The 27,268-nt window shown below is 41.7% G+C and overlaps 1 protein-coding gene across 21 annotated transcripts in view; it reads right to left on the bottom strand.

Moving 5' to 3' along the window:
- The window catches only part of mbnl1 (muscleblind-like splicing regulator 1), a 41,558-nt gene extending 26,274 nt beyond the window's left edge, over positions 1-15,284 (bottom strand). For 12 of the 21 annotated variants that reach the window (XM_034886865.1, XM_034886866.1, XM_034886869.1 and 9 more), the window contains exons 1-2: positions 9,816-10,069; positions 1,028-1,974 (exon numbers count right to left, since the gene is read on the bottom strand). In XM_034886865.1, the coding sequence (XP_034742756.1) occupies positions 1,028-1,201 (174 nt within the window). In that variant the 5' untranslated portion in view covers positions 1,202-1,974; positions 9,816-10,069. Of the gene's footprint in view, positions 1-1,027; positions 1,975-2,298; positions 2,471-9,815; positions 10,071-10,785; positions 11,053-11,139; positions 11,282-15,130 lie in introns of those variants that run through there. The other 9 variants (XM_034886876.1, XM_034886875.1, XM_034886877.1 and 6 more) reach the window with 6 other exon arrangements.
- Between the last annotated feature and the right edge of the window lie 11,984 nt (positions 15,285-27,268).

Below are 27,268 nucleotides of genomic sequence, written 5' to 3'. Positions count from 1 at the left end.
AGTCGACTCACACACACTGTCCTCATCCTAACCTTGCCCTGTTCACACACTGCCAATGACCACGAGTCACCAATGGCTGCCGGGGCAAAATACAAACAGAAGTGAAAAACACACATAGCCAAACCTGTGTGGGTGCGTGTGTGTCAATGTTGGAAACTTTGGGTTGAGGTCCGCCCGTCTCTAGAAATCTTGTGCTCCGATAAAAAGACAGATTGTGAAAGAGAGAGAGAGAGAGAAAGAAAGAAAGAAAGGTGTTTGCTTTTCTCCTTTCCTGCTGCTGCCTAAGAATGGAAAATGTGTCCCAAATCTGCCTCTTACTTTGCTCTTTCACACTCACACACACACACACACACACACACCCACACACACACCCACACACACACACACACAGACTAACTGCCCCTAGGTCTCTGCACAGGAAGTGGTATGACTGAGCAAGATCTACATGATGACGCTACTGCCTCGTTCCACTCTAGCTGTTGAAACATGTTATTCTTAGGAGATCCATATGAGTTTGTACATGTGACAGCTTATTCATCTGGGTTTTCCTGTTCAAACACTGACACACGGCCATGTTTTTTACTTTTAGATGGACAGTGCTGGTTTAGTAAACTCATGCAACGGTGTTTATGTGCAGTGTAATCGGTCCGACTGAGAATGGGACCAACTCATAAGTGACTGCTGAACAACCAGCAAAAACTCTTCTTTTTGCTAGAGAATCCACAGTGCAGTGTTACTGACTTCTGCTTCCTGAATGTAAAAGCCGCCCCTCCCCCTTCGCTCCCCTCTCTACCCTTGATTACATGTTCCAGTCACCTGACCAGAAATAGGTGGGACCGAGGAAAGCACATGGCGGAGCCATATGGTGCACTCGAGAGGTAGACTGCCATTTCCAGTTTCAAAACCCCCATATTTACTCAAACTGTATGTCCGACTGAGCATGCTCAATCTCTTTTCTGTGGCCAATGTGTCTGTCTGTCTGAGATCTGACCTTCAGACTTCCTTTTCACCACTTCTCCTTTCTTACCTTGAGTGAGTCGAAGCAAGCGATGACCCGTCCGTTGTCCACCTGACAGCTCTTCGCCGGATGAGCAAACTTGCACTCCTGGTCCGAGCGTGAGCATGTGCCCCTCTGGAACTCCCTGCATACCTCAAGTGTCAGCCACTTTGTGTCACGCATGTGTGCCATGTTCATCGCCATGGCGGCAAAAGTTATTCCGAACTGTAATCTGTTCAAGCGTGAATAAAGTACCCCTCGTGTTTTACTTCAGTTTTTTTGTGTGTGTGTATTGGTTGTTAAAGTCTGTGATATGTGTATGTGATGTTGAAATGAAACGTTCCTATTGATTGAGAGGGCTACTTTTCCAACACAAAATGTTGCAGGGCAAATGTGATTGGATAATCTTTTGGATCAACCCGCCACAGATGAAGTGTTTAGATCAAGGAGACGCCTAGCAATGAAATTGCCGCGCTCTGCCTGACTTTTCTCTCTCTGTGTCTCTTGCTGACCTCACAACATTCACAGGCCAAGGAGGCAAACAGATGAGCGGGCCAAACGGAGAGCCCTCTGGTTAGGTGCAGTGAAGCAGGCAACAGAGGTGATAGTCTGGGTGTAGCCTGCTACAGGAAAGTTAAGGACACTGAAGACCGAGTGGAGGCTTAGAGGGCTGAAGACGAACGTCAAAGGCAAGGTGGGTGCGATGCTGCGTGGGCCTGGTTGTGTGTTGGGCGGCTGTGGTAAGGCTGTTCGGCTGGTGGAGGGTCTACCGGTAAGGAGAGCTGAGGCTGGTGCTTGGCTGTGAGAAGTGGATGATGATGGATGAGCAGGTCTGAGCGTAGGCTGCGAGGTGGGTGTAGCCGCTGTCCTTGTACTCGTGTTACTGCGGCAGCAAGCTAGCGAGGCGGGGCGGAGGGTGGAGCTTCAGCTGTAGAAGCAGGTCAAAGCTGCAGCAGACATGAGGGAAGGCACTTCCTCTGGGGAAAGAGAAAGGAGGGAAAGAAAGATTAGGCTAATGATACAAAGAAAACTTTTAAGGTTAATTTCTCTTTCATTTATCTTTCATAGAAGGTTCTGACCTGCAGCATTTTTTATCTGCTGCTAAGCTGTGCAGCTGTGGGCATAAAAAATATGTAAAAATGCAGTGGTGTCAGCTCAAACAAATACAACTTTCACCCGCTTTGCCGTCTAAACACACATGGTGCGTAAACACGCTCATCACGCCACACTATAAACACACACACACACACACACACACCAGGTCATCGCAGGAAGATCTGATCAAATCCTCTATCACTTACAGTTGAGTACAGCAAAGCCGGCCATTGCAAATGTGTTTAGAGGTGAAAGAAAGGGAAGAGAGTGAAAGCAGAGGGGAAGTCAAGGCAGGGCAGGAGGTTAGTCATTTCCCTTCTTGCGAAGCGGTGTAAAAGTGGGGACCAATGGGTTTGCAGAGTGGCAGCAACATTCTGGGCTGAGCGCCAGGTGAGAGCAGGGGGAGGAGTAAAAAGAGGAGGCTGACCTGCCTGCTGCTAGAGGAAGAGAAAGAGAGAGACAGGCTAAACTAATCACTGTGCTCACTAGTTCTATGTGACTACCTGATTTCTCCCAAAACAAATCATTTATTTTTCTAACAAACAACCTTTGATTAAAGATCCCAGATAATAGCATTCTCCAAGAAATCAAGCATTTCTAAATTAAAATCAATACCATAATGATCACAGCAAGACTCATAAAACCAAACTTCCCGTTTATCCAATGCAGATGAGGGTTTTTTTCATGTATTTATTTGATCATATTTGCAATGGTTTCTATTTTTGGTGCGTGCTTTGTACGAGGTTTGCTAGGGGAATTTGAATGATTGGGCTCCCGTAGGCCTAATGTGGTCTTATCTCTGTAGAGAAGTGTTTTTTCCCAGAACAGCATGTGCACCTTCAGCAATGCTTCAAACCGCTTCTAACTTTAAAGCACTGCAACACTGCAACTCGCTATATCAGAGCGCTGCAGCAGTACAGCCCAGGTCATGATGACCCAGCAACATGGATATATGTTACAGCGTGAAGGGAGAGGAAATCTGCTTTGTTTCACCTTGGATAACCCCTATGCTAGCAAAAGTAGCTTTACAGCTACAAATGACCTTTGGAGTGCAAGCATAATCATAACACAAACACTACAACTGCCCTACCCACTACAATAAACAGGCTCACACACAATGTCCATATCATGCACTTTGGAGACTAAAACCAATAAACTTTTCAATAACATTTTCAAACAACAGAAAAGATCTTTCACCGTACTGCTAAATATTTTTATTGACCGATAACATTTCATTTGATGAGAGGCGGTAATCTTTTCATGTCAGTTTTCAATTATATTTTCATGCCAAAAAAAACACTTTTTGGCCAAAAAAAAACACTTTTTGGCCAAAAAAAACACTTTTTGGCCAAAAAAAACACTTTTTGGCACGCGGCAAGATTGCATGTCTTGTTTTGGAATAAGAATTCATAATTGTATTTTCATCGCTGTGAAAATGTTAAGTCAGCCAATTCTAATCTCTCTGTGTAACCCTGTATGCACTAGCACCTGTGTTGTTAATATCATATAATGTTGATATTACAAGTATCAACCGTATCAGTCTGATACGGCTGATGGCAACACAGTTTTACTGTCCGAATAGACACTGTAATATGTTGAAGCTCAGGTGAGCGCGGATCATCTCAGACCTCATCCGACTCAACTCTAACCACAGCTGGACACAAAGTAATGAGGTAGAATAGAGATATCTATTATAAAATGTTTTAAACTGAAGGTGCCAGGGTCTTTCTTCAATCAAATGAGAGAATGTGATGAATTGATGCATGAAAATGTCCCCCCCCCCGCATTCCGTCTGGCTGCCTAATGTGTTTCTATGGCTGATGAGCAGATCTCTATGAGAGAGACGATGTAGCATGGTGTAAGACAGTGCTAGAATGATAATGAGTGCTCATTATGTTCCATCATGTCTACAATGGGTGTCCTTCCCCTATTGATTCTTCATCTCTGTGCTCTTTAACATCAGTATGCCACTCCCTCTATCTAATTCCTCTTTACCTGATCTTTGTTTCCAAGGCATCCATTTCAAATGACTGTTTAATATAATCTACTTCTCTTCTCTAACCACAGAACGTATGCTGTTTTTACCAGTGGATCCTACTCTACTTTGGTCTTGCTGTTTTTCCCCATCCTCTCGAACTCCATCCATGCCTCTGCCTTTGTGCCCTCAATGTGACTGTCTGGCATGTGTTCTCGTCCAACATCCTCCAGCAGCACTCCCTACTGCAAGCTGGTGCAAGGTCAACCACACTGGAGGAAGGAAAGATTGCGTAGTGTGTTTGTGCACCATCTTAAAAGGAGGCCAGAGAAAGAAAGAGAGAGTGAGAGAGAGAGAGAGAGAGAGACAGAGAGAGAGAGAGGGAGACAGAGAGACAGACCGTATGCTTCCTATCACCCTTTAGGACACGTGGCAGAAACATTACATGACTGCAAGAAGAGGAAGTGTGTATCTTCAGTATCAGCACATCATCATCAGCTCACAGTCATGTGACACCAGCATATGCCTCAAAGGCCCAAACCATTTCTGGCTTAAAAAAAGCAAGTCTGACCGTCTTCTATTTTGTCTTGGTTATGCTGTTGTAATACACTCTTCACCGCCACTGAAAGCGCAAACTTTGCATAACTGCCAGTGACTTGCACGGTGCATGGTGATGGATGGCGCTCAGACATTATGAGGTTATCTTAAACACAGAGAGCTGTATTGTTATTAAGGCATGTCTCAACTGATTGAAAAGTTAGAGCAATTAAAACAACATGCCTTTTGTTAATGTGGGCTGGTCTTCAAGTTGTCAGTGTGATTAACTGCTAGAGACAAGAGGGAGCGGTTTACACTTATGGTAAGACTTCCTGAAAAAACGGCCAAATGGCACAATAATAGTCTAGTTTAGCATAGTCTTGTATTGCCAGACCTATCTTCATAGCGCTGTTGAGTAAGGTCTGGCTACACCACACTACCATTCTAGGATAGAAGAAAAAAAAAAAAAAGAACGCTCAGGGTTGTTTGAATTTCTTTAAACCAATCACAATTGTCTTGGGTGGCACTGAGCTCCGGACGCAGCGACGGTGGCTCTGTAAAATAGTCTTGGGAAGGAACTTGTTCTGGTGGAACATTTGCATCCCACGAAAGAAAACGCCACATACAATATTTAATGAAGTTAACTGTTTGAATGATACAGTAACATGAGCTATTACACGTCCCAAATTTTCTTCAAAACCTTTTTAGCATCTAATTTGGTAGTTCAAAGTTTGTTTTTGTTTCTGGAAGCGAAGGAATTTTGAGAACACACGGGGAGCAGGAGGTGAGGGACATCAGCTGTGTGTCTCATGCACCGGATGTCCCTCCATCAGGCAATTACACTGCAAATGTACTTGGATTGAGCCAGAATAAGTTTAGCATAGCTTAAAACCAAAGGGCATGAGTTAATGGAGGCTATATTCTGTGTAATTGCATGTGAAATAACATACTGGGGCTAACTGATGCAGTATGAGGGGAGATGCTACTTGTTATACTGCAACATCTGCTATGGCAGCCTAACCAACAAACCACAGCTTCAAGCTTGGAGATCCTATTTTCAACATGGACTGCAGAGAAAGAGGCGTTCTTCTCTTTTGGTTTGCTGCTGTTGAGTAAAGGGAGTTGTTTCAGCATATTGACAGAGCTGGAGTCAGGGTGACAGTGTGCTGAGACAGGTCATCTTAGTGGAGGACACTGGAGGGAATTTAACACCCCAAGCACCGCTCCTGCTGCTCCATGTGCTCAGAATATAGCATGTCAATATTGCCCTCGCTGACCTTTTCGTACACACATACACACTAGCGCACATTTGGACACGTGAGCAAGTTCTCCTCACTGTCTCTTGAACTTTTTCGCCCAAACACACACATACTGAGAGGCTGAGGGCTGCTACTCTACCCACCGAAGCTCTTCTACATCACATGCATCCCTGAGTTGGCTGCATTTCTTTTGGCTGAGTAACTGCTTTTCTTTTGGCGATGTGACCTTTCATATTGGTTGAGAGATCACACCCAGTGAGGTCTGCATAAAATGAGTAGAAGGGCTAGGAATGCATAGTAGATCAAAATTCAAATCCAATTAAAGGCAGGTGCTGACCCAATAAAGACAGCAATGAAAACATCAGGGAAAAGTCTGCACACTGTAGCTCAACTTGGTTGCTATGTTTTCATATAAGGGCAACAGGATGTTGCATTAAAATTAAACGATGAATACAATATGTATCTAAACTATGTATTTCTAGGTTTTTGACTAGAGGATATGGATGGAAAGAGCTAACATAGACAATCACCATGTTCCACAGGGTAAAATCTCTGTCATTTCCTATTTGAGTATAACCATTGTTGGTATTGTTATCGACCTACTAATTGTATCAAGTCGTCATCTCCTCGCAACTAATAGTTTAACTAATTAAATAACGTGTTTCTGAAAGTGAGTCTTTGGCTAGGAACACACAACAAACAATGCCTATTGACTCCTCCGAGAGCAAACCTCTGGAGACAATTAGATCTCTTGTTTAGCATAAATGGACAGAGCTACGCGCTGGTATGCGTGCGTGAATAACACACACACACACACACACACACACACACACACACACACACACACACACACACACACACACACACACACACACACACACACACACACACACAGACCTCTATGTGTGCTGACAGAGGCTATTCTTAAGTCGTGGTGAATATCTGACTGTGTGTGCAACCCTGCATCTTTCTGTGTGTGTATACAGTATTTTATGATGTGGTGAAGTCAACAGGCAGTCAGGATAATGGCTGGCCTTATGGTTTAAAGTGACTATTTGTAACTTTTACATGTTTCTGAAACTGTGTAATGTTCTATCTGATGATCATAAATGACCTGTAACAGCAAACAAGACTAACAGTGAAAAAAACACTAGATTTAGTTTTTATTAATGCCTCTGCCAGGGTCCGATTTTTCCAGCAAAGTTACAAAATGATTTCCAGCTGGTAGACGGCGCTACAGACCATACATTCTGACGGGTTCATAGATTTCAGGGTAACACCAAAACTGCCTGTGTTAGTAAGTATCCAACCAGGTAAAATGTAGCAGGAGATGTCATTATTGTATTTTAATTTTATTTTATATGTTATGCTGTAGTTATGGCTGATACTGGGGCAGGGCCATCACAGAAAAGAAGGAAATTAAACAAAGACCAACTGAAAGCTAAAAAGGGAAAGTGACAGACGAAGGGCGAAACCAAGTCCATCTCGGTCGGGCTTTCAACAGATGGAGACCATTAGGGATTGTAAATGATTCACAAACATCCCTAAATTGGTACTGAGGAATGTAATATGTCTATTTCATTCATAAAATAACTTTACAATGCGTGATGTGGTTTTACATCAGTAGCCAATATTAAATTATTTACTCCCCCCTTCCATTTAGCACAGACCTTTTATTCCTTTTACTCCGTGTTTGTGTTGGCATCCTATTTTCTTTTCCCTTGTCCCCTAGGACCTGCATAAAGCGTCCGTGGGTTTCATGTAATATGCTATATTAATCTTACGTTATTACTACGTTGGATGCTACAACAATCTCTTAATGCTTTGGCTCGCAACGCAGTGATAATGAAACCCGGTTTAGCTCACGACACAACCATATTAGGCTAAGTTATCGTATGCAACACTGATGCAACAACGCATCTAAGACGTTTTCTCTTATTGAACATTTATGATTTCCTCTCTAGGCAAAACATTTATCATGACTATATGACCTCCTTGTAACTTTCATGAGTGGCTTATTGAATCACATTTATGTTGTCTGTGTCAATGTGCTCGGCTGAAAAGTAGCACAAACTGTTAGTCTCAAACCAAAAAATAAAATGTTTCATTTTTATGACAGCTTTTTACATATCTATCTATCTATCTATCTATCTAAATGTACATACATTTAGAACAGATTCTTTTTTCATTTCTGGGCATACAACACGGTGTCTTTTCATGTATGTAGGCTGTGTGCGTTTTGGTATGGCTTTTTTTTTTAAATTAAGATTATTTTTTGGGGCTTTTCCACCTTCAATGGACAGGACAGCTAGGTGAGAAAGGGGAAAGACATGGACGAAATTGTCACAGGTCGGAACCGAACCCTGGACCTCTGTGTCAAGGCCTAAATCTCAATGTAAATGTACTCTACCAACTGAGCCAACCTGGCCACAGCCATTTGCTTCTTTATCAGTATATTAAATGCAAACATACTTCACCAGTGACCAATTTCATCTTCTGCACTATTTTTCTAATTTTAAATTAGTCAATCATTTTTTATGGAGGACAGGCCATGTTAATGTACCCACATCCACTGGCTTGTGTTTTGGGGCCTGCTTATAATATATCGAAACAAAAAGAACCAGTGCAGTCACAATCATGGAAACAAAGGCTAGGCCGCGGGATAGCTACAAAGAGACTTTGAGTGAGAGAATGTGACTATTGGGGCAGGATTGTGTTATTAAATGTTACAAGCTGTAAGCAGAAGCTGATTCAACATGGTTGAAGAAAAACAAGGACAAGCTTGTGTTGACACGTGTACTTCTGGACAGAACAGCAAAGAAATAATGAGACACTTGTTACTGGCCGCACAAACAGCAGCTTCAACATGCTGCTCGACCAGCTAATTATTACTGTTGTGTGGTTCAGATACAGGTGGACACTGACTTTGCTTCCTCTCTACTGCATTATCTGATAAATACTAATTACTGACTACCTGAAATGAATAGAAATAGGTACATATCATGGCAAGTTAACTATTCCACCGTGTTTCTGACAGTGGCAGAAGTCAATTAATTTACAACGTAGCTTGAAATAACATCAGGTGGAAGGTGTCTTACTCATCCAAAGCTGTGTTAAAGTGTTGCTCAGAGGGGTCTAAAATGTGGTCACAACACAGTAGGAACATACAGCGAAGCCCTCGTGTAATAAAGGCTTAACCTGTCAGCGCAGATTCAGCCGTGCACATAATCCTGTCTGTAGGGCAGATCGTAGCTTATCGGCAACACACATAAATGCAGAGCAATTTGTACCCAAGTTCACATACAACAAAACCATGTTGGCCATAATATTCACATTGACAATAACAATAGCACGCTACTCAGGCTTTAGAAAATTGATAGTCTACCAGGAGCAGAGCTACAATGAGGATTTTCAAAAATTCAATCTGCCACACATCTGTCTGTGTTGTACATGCTTGAATATGTGTACTTGTTTGTGAGTGCTACTGTCTGAGCCACCCTGAATCCCTCCAAGTCACAACAACAACAACATTCCTCATCATTGCCCCAACCACGGACACACCACCAAGAGGAAACCCAAATAGGCAAGGGGGAGGAGGGCAGAGGTGGCGAGGAGAGGGACAAAGAGGGGAGGGAGAGAGAGAAAGGCTGAAGCTTAAAGCTCTGAAGGTCCTCTGACTTTCACATACATGTGCATTTTAGCAGAATCATGTAATTCTGTTATTAAGACAGTTTTTAGACTCTCCAAAATTAAGAATGGCAGTAAAAAAAACTTTTAAATTATTATTTCTAACAAATAGCAGGTTATTATCGCACATAAGAAAACAATTTGTCTGTTTACTTTGGCACGATCCTCACAGGCAAACTTAACTCAACTCCTGAAAGAAAGAAAACCATTACAGGGCAATCTCACGTTATCTCAAAAAGCGTTAATAAAGTACAAAGGTACTTACTTTCACTCCAGTTTGAACACAGACAAGTAAATCCCTCCATTTACTGGGTCTGCTTCTCCCTGACTTTCTCGTTCCTGCCCCTCTTTCCTTCTGCCTTTGACTTTCTTCCTCTCTCTCTTAGCTACTCCCCTCTGTCAGACGCATTCAAACACTCACTTAGTCACACACTCTCTTACACACACACACACACACACACACACACACACGCGCACGCACGCACGCACGCACGCACACACACACACACACAGACAGAGTCACCCTCTCACACACTCTCTCCTCCGGCGACCCGGAATGCTTGGCAAGATCCGACTGTACTGAAATACTGTGCTCACCATATAAGGTAGCACCAGCTTCACATGTCACACGTAATTTACATGCAGCCAGGCGGGAGTTTTGCCTTACACAGCACACACACGTAGACACACACAAACACACATGCAAAACCATGCTTCCCCCTTTAGGCTGACGCAGCAAGGCAGGGACAAGAGAATCAAATTTACCATTCTCCTTGATAACCAAGCTCTGCAGGATAACTTCCAACATGTCCAATGTTGAGTCAGACGGAGGGAATGAAAGCTGAGTGGGCGATCTATTGATCCTCTCTACTGCTTCCTGGAACAACCATGGCCCTCCAAACAGAAACACACACAGATGCGCATGCACTACCGCTACCCTCAGGAAGTAGCTATTGTGTGACTGTCTGCTTTGAGCCAAGAATGTGTCTTACTGTGTGTCTGTTTCTATGCCTATATCTATAAAACAAGCACGAACAGATCAATGTTAACCCTGTGGCCCACATACTCAACACACACACACACACACACACACTAAGGCAATCATTCCCCATATCTCTACCTATGTTTCAGTACAGGCGCTTACTTTGGAAAGTAAAGAATGCAGCACACACACAGGAGGAAAGATCGCGATAAACCAATGAGACAAGAAGGTAGGTTATGAACCAAGCGCTTACCTCTCACATAGCTCTCCAGTTTGCGTGTGTGTGTTTGCTTCCGTGTGTCGATTGACTCTTTGTTTATGCGTGTATTCAGACAGGCCGCGACAGCAGACCCCCAGGCACCGGCTGGACCATTCTCAGGCAGGCAGGCAGAGCGCAGCTAGGCAGAGCGACTGGCAGAAGACACGCAAGCGAGTGAATCAGCAGCGAATGAGTAGAGAAGCTGTGTGCAGCCGAGCACCAGAGTGAGAGAGAGAGAGCAAGAGAGAGAGAGAGAGTGAGAGAGAGAAGGAGAGAGGGAGGAAGAAAGAGAGCAGGAGTGTTTGCCTCTGTAATTGTGTGTGTGAGTGTGTGTGTGTGTGTGTCTACGTTGCAGCGTTGGCTGTGTGCGCTAGTGTCTTCCCTCCCCTGCCTCTTGAAGTGGCTGTGCTGAGACGGGCTGGGCTGTGTCTCTACTGACTCCACAGCCTCTGGATCGTCTGTCTGCTGCCTGAGGAAAGTGGTGCTCGCTGGGTGGCAGTAGCAACAGCTGTGGAGGAGGAGGAGGAAGAGGAGGAGGAGTGACTGCACATACAGATCCTGCAGTCCCTTCTCCCTCCCTCTCTTTCATGCCAAAGGCTAGCCACGCCCCCCCCTTAAACAACACCAGGAAGTGCTGGTTCAGTTACAGCCCCACTGCCCTTACCTATCCAGTGAAGCTAAGGAAGGAGAGAGGAAAGAGGAAGGAAACATTGGGAAAGCACAGCAAGATGCTAAAGAAGGATAAAAGAAGGGAAATCAGTCACAGAAAAAGCAAGAGCAACAAGGGGCATCACAAATGAAAGCTGGGATAATGATGAAGAAAGAGTTGGACAGAAACCAGTGAGAGAAGGGATTTAATGTGGAAAGGACGAATAAGGAGAAACACAGCAGTTGGAATAAAAAGAACAGATTAAGGTGTGTGGTAGAAACAAATATAGATAGAAATTGACAGGGAGTTAGCGACAGATTAGCTCTGCAGTGTCATGATCCCCTCTTCTGCTGTGGCATGCAACCCTCAGCACCTCAGCTCAGCCTCACACTCACAACTCTTGCCCACACTAAAAAAAGCAGAACACACAGAACTGCACCAAATTGCATTGGACTACGCTAGTAAGTGGTTACACATTCAGTTACACAGAGCGTGTAAATAATCAAGAATGGCTATCCCAAAAGATGCAGACCAGTGCAGTTTGGTTGCAGCTCAGCAACAACAACATATATAATGTGTAAAACGGGACAACACTGGAGGCAACTGCTGCTGCCAACTTTCCTGTATTGTTGTTGACGCAAGGCTTCTGCCACCAGAACCCATGCATCCAGGGGAAAGCCAGAGCGGCTACAAGAGCCTCCAAAAATTTGATTTGGACCTAACGCTGCAATATCCGGTAGCCATGGAGATGGTGCTTTGGCATCTGCAGGAATCTTTACAGATTTTGAGCTGTGTTCTGGCGCCAAGTTTTCTGTCTGATCCTGCCTTATGTCTATGACTCACTTATTGTGATCTATGAGAAAGTGCATTCATAATGCTGCCTGAAATGACATTAGCTTTGCAATGTAATTTTCATTTCGAAAAAAATAAATCCCACACACTGCAGCTGAATTTAGTTGGACTGAGATCACACCTGCATCCATATTCACAGAGAGATGTAAGAACCCTTTCTTGCTTTGGTGTATTTACATTTACATGTAGAATACTACAATCAATACCCCAATGCTTCTCCTGTGTAAAACCGTAACACCTGACTTTCTGTTTCACCCCTTCTTTCTCTCTCTGGACCAGTTTCTATAGCTGTAGAGCTCTGTTTGATACAAAGCTGGTGATAAGTCATCTCTAATTCACACAGCAGGTCCTTAAACCCCCAGTGACAATTTGTGTTAGAGCCCCAGCAGCAGTGCTAACCTTTTACCTAGCCAATATTCTGGTGCAATGTGCCTGTGTACTCAGGGAGAACATAAAACATGTTGTATAGTCCAGACAAAAGGAAGATATCATAGGATGCCATAGTACTGTTTTTCTGAGTTGATCAAATTTAGGTAGACAGTGTCATTATTAGCTACAACAGTTAACAGCAAAGTGCATGTCTGGATCTATTTCCAGCCGTCATTCATTAGTTAAGGAAGGAGATTATTTCCAACTATGGAAACGGCTCTGCTAGAACACGTACAGTGTTTCTTTAAGATTAGCAGAGCAATCTGTTTGACTGCTAATCAATGGAAGCAGCCGGTCAGTCGAACCTCCGAATGGAGTTTTCCTTGACCCATAATGAAGAATCATGGTGACTGATGTTCTGGCTCAATAGGAGACACATTAGCAACGCCTCCAAAGATCTGGGCGTTCGGCAAAACTCAGTCACTGACGTGGAATTTCCCTTCTTTTACTACAGCTGAGTGTATGCCAGTGCTTTTGCTCCTTTCTTTCCCTGCATCTTTCTTTTAATTCGTCTCTATGAGTCTACGTTTTAACACACTCATGACTACATTTTAATTCAACAAAACTTCCCCACAAACAACCACAAACACTTGTCCATTTCTCACAACCCGGGAGATCCATAGTCCCCTGGTCTAATCAGACGTACAAAATGAATATAGAGCCGAGCTTTGCAGTTACCAGAAGGTTTGCTCATCAGTTCTGCTAGTTTTATTCAGCGTATTATCTTATCAAATGCACAACAGCAGCCCATTTCTCCTTTTCTAGTTCTTTTTTCTTTTTCTGAAGTGAAGTCATTTATTTTAACTTCCTGCTCATGTTTCTTAGAGATAAGAGGATGGTGTGAACGTTGTTCTCTACAGAAGATCAATGAGGCCGTGGAACTGTTTAGGTATGAGCAAAGAGCAACAGGCATCAACATCCTGGAGTTGAGCAAACTGTTAACCAACTGAAAACAGGAAGAGGTGTGTGTATGTGGTGTAGTTGAAGGGGAATTCCACCGATTTTACACATTTAAATCAGTGAACTAGTCATGGGGAGAGAGTCTGAAAAAGTAACCCTAAAAATGTCATTGTTAAGTTGCATTAATTGTGAGATTTTCTGTTGCATCAATCATTTATTATCTGTATTTTGCGAGACCTACAAATATGTGAAAGTAAGGTCCTAAATTGGAGAGTAAAATAGTAATTTAATAAGGAAAGAACTCCCTCACACTCTATTCTTCACACAACACATTAACCCTAAACCAACACAGTCTGGAATGGGTGACCCTTATGCCTCTGTCAAGCCATCAAATCCTAACCCTTCACATTTGTTCACCCTTATTTTCTCTCCCTCCTCCCTGATGAATGCAACTTTCCACCTTAAGCTCCCCTATCATCTCAGCGCTCTGCTATTTCCCAGCACTCTGCAAATGACATTGGCTGGTTGATGTGAACTCTCACTCCACTGAGGAAATGTCCTAGAGCTCTTGTGTGCCAAAGTCTGACGGCTCATCTATCACTAAGGCCGCAAATACACATTACACTCCCGTTACAGACCATCGCAGCAACAAATGCAACAGTACACGGCCTTACGGAAAGGCCCACAGCAGCAGGAGCTGCATTCAATGTTAGCCATTTCACCATAGCTTATTCTGGAGGCTGCATAATGAGAAAAAATAACATTGCTTGGAAGAAATAGCTACACCTCAATAAAAAAAAATTGTATGTTACTTTAGAATACGTGGGGAGTATCCCACCGAAACAAAGATTGTTAAAAATATGCTACACATTACTTAAAATGTACATAAAAGTGGGACAAATTGTAAATGTGTGTATGACAGTGTGGAAAATTGCAGTCCACTTCCTTTGCTGCATACTTGTTGTTTTCTCTTAACTTCGCTCCACTTTGATGCAGTCAGGAGAAGCAGGTGCAACTCAAGCTGACAGTTTTGAAATACAGAGAGGAAATAGCACACTGTCTTTTACGTGTGTGTGTGTGTGTGTGGGTGGGTGTGTATGTGCACCATTTACGCTTGAAGCTTATCTTGAAGATAAAATAAAAACGAATGGAAACACCCTTTGAAAAGAGGTCTTTAACTCCAGCTTCCAGCTTTTTTCGGTCTAAATGTAGCCTGCAGATATACTGCTGCGAATACCAATTTAACTCTACTTACAACCCAATCTTCTATCAAACTTTATACCGCCATAAAAAGCTGTATAAAGAGATAAATACTGCAAATGATGGCTTTCCTACAGCTGACAAACTTAACGTCTTTGCAAAGTATCGTAGAAAAAAATGTATCAACTACACAATTATGAAACTGTATGAAACAAATCAATTGAAAACAGTGAATGATACCAAAAGCCACGTAAAGCGGTCAACAGGCATTAATACTACAGAAAGTGATTGTACAGCAAGTAGGCTTACCTGTGTGTCTGTCTATCGCTGACGTGCCACTGGGATAGACAAAGTCATTTCAACACAGGTCACGCTGACGCAATGCACTATGGGACAAACTAACATCTTCCTTTCTCTCTTCCTCTACTTCTCATCTCTCTCACTCTCATAATAGCACCTTCTGCTTGGCAACGGCCATACCACAAATGTGGTCAGGTTTACAGCGAACCATCACTGCGCAACATCAAGTCTCCATGACAACCACTCCTTATCTAATTTGCATCTTCTGCTTGCATTATCAACTGATGCCAAATATGGTCACCTTGTTATTTCCCCCGCCTCTCTTTGCCTCTCTCCCTTTTTTTTGTACTTCCTCTTTGCCTCATATTGTCACAAGTGTGTGTACGTTGTGTCCAATATACTGTATATGTGCACACAGACATGTACGCATGCGTGCAGCCTGTGAGTGTGTGAAAAGAGGAAGTGCCTGTGTCTTTTGACCAGTTTGCAGCCTGAGAAATAAGCAGTGAAACAGCTTTTTTAAATCAGTAAGTGGAGTGTTGTAAAGGCTGCTGTTGAGGGAATTAAAAAAGAAAGGGCACTTGCAGTATGTTATCCCAATCCACCCATGGCAGGTACATCGGATTTCACTTACCAATTTGGTTCTTCTTCTGTGAAGTTGGTGGCCCCCTCCTCTTGCTCCCCAAAGGACTGTGTCTATCAAACTATCACCTGAATGTTGAACCAGGCCCCTGGAGCCCACACGTACAGCAACACTCAGCAGCACTCAGCACCTGTCTCCAACTGCCAGCACAGAGAAAGAGACGCGGCCAATCACACTGGACAGCACAGCAAAGAGGAAAGAGCAGTGGAGAGTGGGAGGCAGACAAGCATTTTATCAGCAGAAAAAGACATACTGATCAGGTTGAATATTATGTGCAACACATAAAACGATGGCTAAAGCACTTCATTTATCATTATTAAACCAATTGTGAAATCTTGTCATATTTACTCATGTCAGTGTTACTTTGTTTTTCAAATAAGGTGAAAATTGTACACGTTGCTTCATGTTGCAAACATAATGTTGCAATCACAATACAACCTTGAAGCCAGTACACATTGGATATTAAGAGCTTATCAGAGCAAACTCGGACAATGATGAATTTGACAATTTAAAAGACCTTATTTTTTCACATGTTGGTGACTTGTTTAAAGACAAATAAAAATGTAGCTAGAACAGTGCATCTGCACTATTTAGCAGCATTTCACAATTACATTTGATACCATAAAGCAGTGGTTCTCAACCTAAGGGTCTGTACCCCTTTTGGAGTCCAGATTCTATTACAAAAATATTAATTCTATTTCAAGATGATTAACAGATTTTGAAAAAGAACATTTCTGTTAAACAAAATTATCCATCCATCCATCCATCCATCCATCCATCCGTCCATCCATCCATCCATGGATGGATAAAAACTAAACATAGTTTAGTTTTTATCTAAGCTAGTTTTTATCTTTAGCTAAGCGGTCGAAGATGGATAAACAAAATTATGTTTAGTTTTTATGTTTCTCTAATTTGTGCCTAATTATACCCCTTCAGATATCTCATTATCCCCAATGGAAAGCTATCTGAGAAAAACATACTTGATATTTAGTGGATTGGCAAATAAAAACCTTATTTAAAGTAATAAGAAGCAAAACACATCAGGACCCCCTGCCATACAGCAATATAGACGATTAATTTCTTGGAAAAACTAACAGAGCATGTTGTGTGGTTTATTTACAGTAAAATTACTATCACTAAAGTTGATCTGGTAAAAATGATGATGATTATTAATGATGATTAATGTTATCATGATCATGTTTTCTCCACCATTTTCACAAATATTATGAGGAGATGCAACCTCTCATCTCAAGCTCTTTAGACATATCATGTCTCCATCTGACACTTCAACTTACCCAGGCAGTGTCTGGAGAAGCTCTGAGGAAGCATCAGAGGCCGTGAGCACCAGCCGGCCTTACCTCCTCTGGGCTGCAGTGCTGCTGAGACTCTGGAGATTGGAAGCCAATAAAACCAGGCCTAATTTAGCCTCCACTGTTCCACACGCTGCCAGGAATCAGAGTGAGACTCCTTCCCTTTTTAGGGCTCCCTGGACACTTGCAGTCTGCAACTGGCACTACAGCAGTCCTAGCTCCACTAAAGACCTGGGCAGAGAGAAACGCAGAGAGAGGTGACAGTCAAAATGTGTCAAATGGAAGCACCATTTTAATTATTATCTAGGTCTAAAAGTCAAAAACTTGCACTGTGGGAACTATGTAATTTTTACCATAGCTATTTATTGACATTACTCACACTGTGAGCTTATACAACCTGCCAGTTTGGACACGTCTACAATCATCTTATCTTGACACCACATTCAATACGTGTAAATGGCGAGACACATTGCCCACCGCCATGACAGCTAGCCATAAAATCACACCAGTAATTAGGTGTGAAAAGGAAGACTAATCAGAGAAACTGTACTTACACAATCCACTCAGCCAGGTCATGACACCGTGTCATGTAATCTTTAATAACCTCAGTCGGCTCTGAAACTGGTTGCTGCCTTCCAGGAAGTGTATTTTTTCCCCATCATGATCTGTCTGAGAGAGAGGGAGAGAGAGAGAGAGAGAGAGAGAAAACACTCATCTTCCGCCAACACAAGATACATAGTATTTTATTTTAGTGTCACAGGTAAAAAAAAAAATTGTATTTCGTCCCGATTTGTATGGTAAAAATAAACCTGTCAGCAAAGTGAATGTGATTTATTACGTAAACTGATTACATTACCTTGACATGCAATCATTTCCTAGAAAACACAAGTTAAAACAGCAACATAAAATTAAAAGTGTTGATGTTTTCTTAAAAAACTAAAATACATATATGTACGGTGAGGAAAATAAGTATTTGAACACCCTGCTATTTTGCAAATTCTCCCACTTAGAAATCATGGAGGGGTCTGAAATTGTCATCGTAGGTGCATGTCAACTGTGAGAGACATAATAAAAAATAAAAAAATCCAGAAATCACAATGTATGATTTTTTAACTATTTATTTGTCTGATACATATGCAAATAAGTATTTGAACACCTGTCTATCAGCTAAAATTATGACCCTCAAAGACCTGTTAGTCTGCCTTTAAAATGTCCACCTCCACTCCATTTATTATCCTAAATTAAATGCACCTGTTTGAGGTCGTTAGCTGCATAAAGACACCTGACCACCCCATACAATCAGTAAGAATCCAACTACTAACATGGCCAAGACCAAAGAGCTGTCCAAAGACACAAGAGACTACATTTTACACCTCCACAAGGCTGAAAAGGGCTACGGGGAAATTGCCAAGCAGCTTGGTGAAAAAAGGTCCACTGTTGGAGCAATCATTAGAAAATGGAAGAAGCTAAACATGACTGTCAAGCTCCCTCGGACTGGGGCTCCATGCAAGATCTCACCTTGTGGGGTCTCAATGATCCTAAGAAAGGTGAGAAATCAGCCCAGAACTACACGGGAGGAGCTGGTCAATGACCTGAAAAGAGCTGGGACCACCGTTTCCAAGGTTATTGTTGGTAATACACTAAGACATCATGGTTTGAAATCATGCATGGCACGGAAGGTTCCCCTGCTTAAACCAGCACATGTTGAAGCCCGTCTTAAGTTTGCCAATGACCATTTGGATGATCCAGAGGAGTCACGGAAGAAAGTCATGTGGTCAGATGAGACCAAAATAGAACTTTTTGGTCATAATTCCACTAACCGTGTTTGGAGGAAGAAGAATGATGAGTACCATCCCAACAACACCATCCCTACTGTAAAGCATGGGGGTGGTAGCATCATGCTTTGGGGGTGTTTTTCTGTACATGGGACAGGGCAACTGCACTGCACAGGAGAGGACGACTGGGGCCATGTATTGCGAGATTTTGGGGAACAACCTCCTTCCCTCAGTTAGAGCATTGATGATGGGTTGAGGCTGGGTCTTCCAACATGACAATGAACCGAAGTACATAGCCAGGATAACCAAGGAGTGGCTCTGTAAGAAGCATATCAAGGTTCTGGCGTGGCCTAGCCAGTCTCCAGACCTAAACCCAATAGAGAATCTTTGGAGGGAGCTCAAACTCCGTGTTTCTCAGCGACAGCCCAGAGACCTGAGTGATCTAGAGAAGATCTGTGTGGAGGAGTGGGCCAAAATCCCTTCTGCAGTGTGTGCAAACCTGGTGAAAAACTACAGGAAACGTTTGACCTCTGGAATTGCAAACAAAGGCTAATACACCAAATATTAACATTGATTTTCTCAGGTGTTCAAATACTTATTTGCAGCTGTATCATACAAATAAATAGTCTATTAATAGTTTAATAGATTTTTTTTTTGATTATGTCTCTCAAAGTGGACAAACACCTACCACGACAATTTCAGACCCCTCCATGATTTCTAAGTGGGAGAACTTGCAAAATAGCAGGGTGTTAAAATACTTATTTTCCTCATTGTGTGTAGGACAGGGCAGTGGTACTCATGAAAATTATAGACACATCGCAGTCAATGTATTACAAATAAATGGATGAAATGAGGATTACTCATTGAGCCTTTACTCCCTTCCCATCCTTGTGTTTTCTACTTGTGATATGATTACACATGTATTATTGAAGACAGTGATTACATAAGCCACGGTATGAAATACGAAACCGGATTATCTATGGTGAATACAATAAGTCCCATCTTCACCTGCCACCTCCTATGGGGGGCAAACAAATAAAAGTCTACCGTTTACCACAAGTGTGCGGATAAACCCCGGTACAGACCGATTTACTGACACAATCCCATTAGTCTATTCAAGGTCCCTGTCTGAAACATCTTGCATAATGAGAAGGTGAAGGCTACGTGGGCTATATCCATAAGTAACTGTTTTTATGAAGAAAACTGTTCATGCCTCGTGTCATGGACAACTAATAATTTAATTAACCCCCCCCCCCCACCAACACAAATTGTATATTACCATTTCTAAAGAAACTTTAGTGTTTTAGTAAGTCTTTGTTCAACCCCTTCACTAACTGTTGAGATATTTTTTGAGAGATCTGTTTCTCTTGCCTCTTGCATATCTGACTCCAGCTTTCTCACCTCCATATATAGCGGAGTTCACTGGAAATCTTTGCAGCTCCTTGGAAATTCTTCGGACATAATTTATGTCAACAGTGAGCTCAGTAAAACGTCATCTCCTCCACATGCAATTAGATCACAAATAGAGGCTATTAAGTGACACAGAGAATGAGTAGAATAAATGTAAACACAAATGAGATATGAGATATTAAGATATTATCAATTACAGATATTGTACACTGCAGATCATTTAATTCACCTGTCACGCTGGTGTAATACACCCTCTGGGGTAAAAGAACAATGCTCATGCTTTATTAAGATATTAAAGGGATCTTTTGAAGTGGGGTTGTACGAGGTACTAATCCATAGTCATTGTATTCCCTACAAATGATGGCTGTCAACAGGCCCCCAGTTTGGAAAAGCAGGCAGGAGACAGACTCAGAAGCTAAGCAAAGTCCTGCTGTGGATGGGGTCAAAACACATTATAGCCATGGAAGAAAACCTGTTTAAGTGTTAAGCTATATTTAGATATTTTCATCCCTTTACCTTGCCATCAGACAGCCCTTTCCAACAGGGACCTTCATACAGTCTCCGTAAAAAATGGTGAGCCTTGAACTCAAACAAAATTGCAGACGGTATCTTATACAGATCAGTAATGAATTAGTACATTTCCCAGTGTCAATTAACTATGCTTCATTATGTAGGTAAAGGTTAAACCACCAGACATGCACTAGGTCTATAAAAACATTTTCGATATAGCACAATACTCTCCAATTAGTATCTTAGCAACCATGAACTCACCATGGCACCTATTATAATTCTAAAACTAGCTAAGCTGAGTGCCAGACATAATTATATCTCTGCTCAACCAATCACAGAAACTGAGCCATAAATAACAGACTTCTCCACTACACAGCACCAGCCTGTGCCGAAAAGTCAACAAACACTTCTGCCAGCGCGGCTCTTGCTCACAACTGTATTCGTCTTGCTGAGAGGAGGACAAACACACGGGGACGGAGAGAGAGGCCGATAGCTTTACAAAAAGAAAGAGCAAGAGAGATAGAGGGAGTAGCGAGGAAAAGAAAAACATATGCAGCCTATGATTACTGAGTCATAATGAAGGCTGTTGGATGGGACTGTGGCTATGAGCTATGTCATTAAAGACAAAGTGGCTGTAAAGCCTACAGGTCTCTATTCGAAACACTGGCATGCTGGAAGACACAGCACAGGATAGCATAGCACAAAGGTCCTTTCAACCAGCTTCTTCAAAGGCCTTTCCAACATTTCACAGATATTACACCAATAAGCTCAATAGCAGAAGCTTTCTTGTAAGTGGGAAGGGCTCCACTTTCAAGCCTTATTACCCTGTGTGTTTCTGCCAGACAGCTACCGCAGTGCTCTGGGAAACAACTTAGTCCCTGGGGCCTTATATTTAGATTTTACGACCAATCTTGAATTGTGACCTAAGATATTTTCAACGGGGTGATGTAAGTAGTCACCTCGACAGTGCACACGGACACTACAATTACGTTTGGATCACATCACAAGGCTGGAAGTGGACACTGGTACATTTGTTCCCTTAAGGGATTTTAGAGTTGATCTAACCTCTTAATGTCATATCATCATTGTTTTTTGTGGTGACAAGTCCCAATGACAAAATGGCTGCATGGACACAAAATGACCAAGCAATTTCTTAAATATAATTTCTCATTCTTTAACTTCTGCAAGTCTTCATGCCTCAAACACATCACGCCACATATCACCTGAGTTATGTAAACAGGACAAGATAGAAGTACCAAAACACATCCTTGGCATGTATCACATAATAAAAGCAGATGTGTCCCACATTTCTCCTGCCCTCCTAAGCGATTTGTTTTATCTAGCGCCTCTCATACAGAGAGGTGATACTTTCTAGACTTCCGTGTGACATAGTGAGTCGTAATTATATTCTTGTTTGTGACATGTAAAGCTTACGTAGCTGCACTTCTTGACCAGAATTAGGTCGCATTGGCTTTTTTGTTATGGCCAGTCATATCATATGATGCCATGAGGGAGTTAACTCCCCAACAACTACAGTTCTTTTCCACTTTGAGGGGGGAAACAGTTGGGGAAGCACTGCATACTTGTAATTTTTCCTATTTTACGGTGTGAGAAGGGCCTGATTTAGAGCACAGTATTAGCCTTTAAACTGTTAGCCTTGGCTTGGTTTTTAAGATTTTCATCATTATGATGTTAAAATTAAATCGTTATGATGATATACTCAAGATCTGCAGACGGCAATTACAGTTGGTGAACCTAGAGTTAAGTAACTGATTGGTAACATCACCTTATCTGTCACAGTACTCTGATACCCTAAAAATAAAAAGGACAAATGTATTCCTGTAGAGCTAAGGAGACTGTGTGAGATGCTACAGGCAACACAGCCTGACCCGTCTCTCAGCTCACAGGACGTTTTCTTCAAGCCTCCCTATTGGGATTCTGGTAGCCTACATTCCCTTCTTCAAGGTCGGCAGCAGTGGCAAATTAAATTACTAGTCCTGTTTTGTGGTGTTGGCACTGGGTCAAAAGCAACTTGGCTAAAATGATGAGTGCGGGATTCTGAAGGGAGCCACATTTGTCCTGAGCCTCTGGTGTCATGTTTGCGATAAAAAGAGCTGAAATCAAAAGCAGTGTATTAAATTCTGCTACTGCAATCACTTGCAAAAAAAAAGTCAATTACTTCCACTTTCAATGCACCACTTTATACTGCTGTCCTTTGGGTTTACCCTGCTGCTGGATGATGTCAGGTGTTTCCACAACATTAGGCTAAGTTTCTTAAACTCATACTACAGCACACGCCATCTGCCGGCCATCTTGGGCATGTTATGGGGAAACAAAAGTAAACTATATATATAAAACTATATATTATATGTAGGGATACCAGCTGATCTGGGTGGGTGGCTGATCTTTAATGCAATATCTACATTTCCCATTATCAGCAACCATTCACCAATATTCCAAAGGCACATTTTGTTTACTAATCTGATATTATTTTAAAAAAACTAACTAAGAAAACAATAAACAACCCTTTTGCAATTATGTAAGCACATAATGTAATCTGGAAACTGCTGCCCTGGTTAAAAAAAACAAGGCAACTTATCTCAGCTGGGATTCTGTCTATAATGGAGTCCAATGGAAATTTGTGAGTGACCCCAAACTTTTGACCGGTAGTGTATGTATATATATATATATATATATATATATATATGCTCACAGTCAATTTAACCTCACATAGACATCTTTCACTTAGCAGAGTCTTAATTTCCACAGCCGCAATACATGTCTGCCATTTGGGCTGTCAGCATCTTATGTTAGCTGTCTCTACAGCAACATGCCTTTTATCTCACAGTTAATAAGGGGGTTGTTATCAGCAGACACACAGCTTACACAGCACACTGTGGAATGGGACGAACTCAGATTATGTAATGTGATGTCAATACATGACACAAGCAAAAAGACAACTTGATATTACGCTACACACGGTCTGTTTGCAATGTCACCAAGTGACGTTATAGGAAAATTCAATTTGGGGTTCCCACCTCACTAAATATTAGATAAAGTTGTGTTTTATCTTTTCTGTAGGATGAAGATATGTGTATTCAGTAATTAGTATATTATTTGCCCGTGATGTGCTCATCTCTACTATAAGAGTAACATGACCTCTGAACACATGCATTGTGATTGTAGCTGTCACACTTCCTGTACCAGAATCCCATTTCACATGACACCATCCTTGTTGCCAATATCTGGGAGATGTGGCCTAATGAAAGGCAATGCAGATCCTTTTTTTAATCTGATATGTAAGCAATACTGTAAGTCATTTTCTATAATGTATCATTGTTAAATGAACAATGACTAGGCTGAGAAAAAACATTGTGCTTCACCTCCTAAGTATTCTAAAGAAGAAGAGAGCCAAACATGGAGACTGAGTGGACAAGTAAAGTACTGCAGGCATGGGTAGCATCATGCAAAATGCGTGGCCATTACCGGATACATACCGGATGCAGCAAAGGGTTTATTGGCATGTCTATTCTACATATTCCCATTGTCTTGTCACACTTTTACAACCCCACAGTAGCTGTTGAAGGCCTATCGGCACTAAGTGTAAGCTGTGATGGTTGTGGTTTTCAGTTTTAATATTTCCTGTTTTATTTTGTCAAGTCATTTTGTGTGTTTTGCTTGCTTTGTGATACCCTTTTAGTTGTTCCCTGTTTCGTTTTCCTAGATCCTATTTGTGCATGTTTGCGTGCTTTACATCCTGCATTATTTTGTAGTCTTTGCTTTCATGTGTCTGTCTAGCTTTGTTTCATGTTTGAGTCTGATTAGTCCCTCATATGATTCACCTGTTTGCTCCCTCCCTGCTCGTTTTTGCCACTGTATAAAATGTCCTCTGTTCCGTTCTGTCTTTTGTCAGGTCCTCGTCCTAGGTTCACTGTTTCTGCTTGTTCCCTGTTTACTTTTTTTGAATTGGCTCTCATTTAGCTGGACGTATCTAAATTTGGTTTTCCAGTGTTGTTTGGTGTCTAGCTCAGCATCTAAGCCTGGATTTTTGTTTCTGATCAATTCTACACCAGCGTCTGCTCATGGTTGTGTTGTGCATTTGGGTTCAGAACTCTTCCTGCCTCAGCACTCAAGTCAGTCGTGACAAGGTGTACATAAGATTTGGTCATAAGACAGATTCACTCTTGCAACGTTGAGAACACTGACACTGACCATCAGAAACACCCATTGGTGATATGTATAATTACATCATCAGGTGCATTAAGTTGTCAGCAGTATATAAAACTACAAAGCTTCTTGGTTGAATTCAGACTGATGAGTGTGTGATACTATGCATCTGCCCAAAAGATCTGGCATAAAAAACTATTTGCAATATTATGATCTATTGCATTTGTCTGTAAATGTACGGTACTACCTTAAGAGCCCATCCCCTCAGTGAATCAACTTTTTTTTTTAAAGTTGTTATGTGTCAATGACAAATATTCATAAGGCAATCTGAAGTGGATTTAGTGATAGGGAAGGTGTAATTATAGAAGTGTAATCAGAGTGTGTTGAACACTGACATCAATTTTAGTTGTTGTCAGAGTAGAGGTCCTACGGACTTGACAATTTCAACCAGAAGAGGTCAGTAAAATAATGCTTTTTCTGCTTGGAGTTAGGTTACTCTAAGCATGATGCTAGGACTACTAGACACTAGAGAGAAGCAGAGCAGCACCAAACATACACTCACTGAGTCCTACTATCTCTCCTTAACAGTGCACATATGATGCATGCATATGTTCTTACCATAAAGCCTCTTACAGTAAACATGTATAAGTATGTACAAATAAACACAATCACACAGCAGTTTTCTGGTTATTCATTACACTTATTACTTATAATAAGTATATACTCACTTGTTATGGGTTTAACTGTGTGTGCAGTTTTAGATTTGTGTCAATGCAGAAAGCATCAGCCCAAAAATGAGGACATTAGTGTGGAAACTGAGAGGTCTGTTTTGATATACTTCACATACTAAACCCATTTTGGGGCTTCTTTGTCCAGTTTAGCCACACTGAGGATAAAGGAGAAGCAGCTCCCCATTGACAGACTGTGAGACCAAAGACTACGCCTCTCCCAAGTTCCTATTGTGCCTTTACGTTGACAGAGTACATGAATATTTAACAGGAGGAAGGAAAGTGGGAGGCATCAGATCACTAAGAAGAAAATAACTCTCTCCCCATTCTGTGACTAGACCATCAGTGGTCTGATGACAGACTAAATTGCTGTTTTTGATGTGTGGTGTGGCTTCTACACAAACAGTCAATGTGTAGACTGTGTGTTTGCGGGTCAGATGGGGTCAAGTTGTGTGTTCCATGCAGATGCAGACAGGGTGGAAACGTGTGCAATGGACAGCGAGAAAAAGCTTATACCGGTGATCAGCGCCATGCAGACTGAAATCAGAAAGCTGGAGCTGGAGAACATGGGCCTGAGGAAGACAGCTGGAGCTAATCTCCGAAAGAATGCAACAGTTCCCATCATGACACCAGAATGCAGAGGTAGACTTCTTTCTTCTAGACTTTCCTTTTATAGCTAATAATAAAAGCATAGTGCTACTATGCAAGCTAAGACTGTAACATGTGAGTAAGCTGTGGTAATTAATTAACTTTGTGGCTTTACTGTACTCTAAGGTAGGTGTTGGGTTTAACATTCTGTTAGCCTAATATTCCCAGTTTGCTATAATAATATATATTTAACCCTTGTGTAGTCCTTGGGTCAAATTGACCTGTTTCACAGGATATTATATCTGAAATATGGATTTCTTTAAACCAAATTACCCAAATATAACATGGATGATTCCATACAACATTCTTCAGGTAAAATTAGTGATAACCTTTTAATGGTTTCAAAACAGTATCCAGACTAAACTTTGACATATACCCATCTGTGATCCACTCAACATCCTCTGATCTTAACTATTAGTCAACATTATTCATAATTTCTCCGTTTATAACTAACAACGTATGTTTAATTTGATATAAATTGTTGACCATGAATTCCAATAATAAGTGTAAACCTATAAAACCAGCTAAGGTATTTCTTTTAAAAAAGCACCAAAAGCATGGAAAAAGTGACAAATAAATCAGAAAAAGCGACAAAAACATCAGAATTTGACCTGAAAGTAATTGTTAACGGGAAGACAACACAAGGGTTATGTGTCTTGCTTTTGTATTGACTCACCTATTTTGCTGTAATTAATGTTTTTCTTTGTCTCATTCAGAGAGCGTCGTCATGACAGTGAGAAGATATTCCATCTTCCAGTCGTTGGTCAATCACCGGAACTTGCTGTTGGGCAATTCTCAAAGGGAGCGGTGGACTGGGAAACAGAAAAGATGAGAATTAGCATGGTGTTGAACTGTATCTGACGCAGGCACAGAGTGGTCGTGTAACGTAGGTTCTAGTAAAAAGTACCAGCTCCTGGGGGTAGTGGCCTGGTCTAAAACTCAAATTGTCTATCTCT

Source organism: Etheostoma cragini, chromosome 12 (genome assembly GCF_013103735.1).
Source record: "Etheostoma cragini isolate CJK2018 chromosome 12, CSU_Ecrag_1.0, whole genome shotgun sequence".
Classification (NCBI taxonomy): domain Eukaryota; kingdom Metazoa; phylum Chordata; class Actinopteri; order Perciformes; family Percidae; genus Etheostoma; species Etheostoma cragini.
Note: the sequence above shows the minus strand (reverse complement) of the source record. Positions and strands in the feature narration are given on the sequence as shown.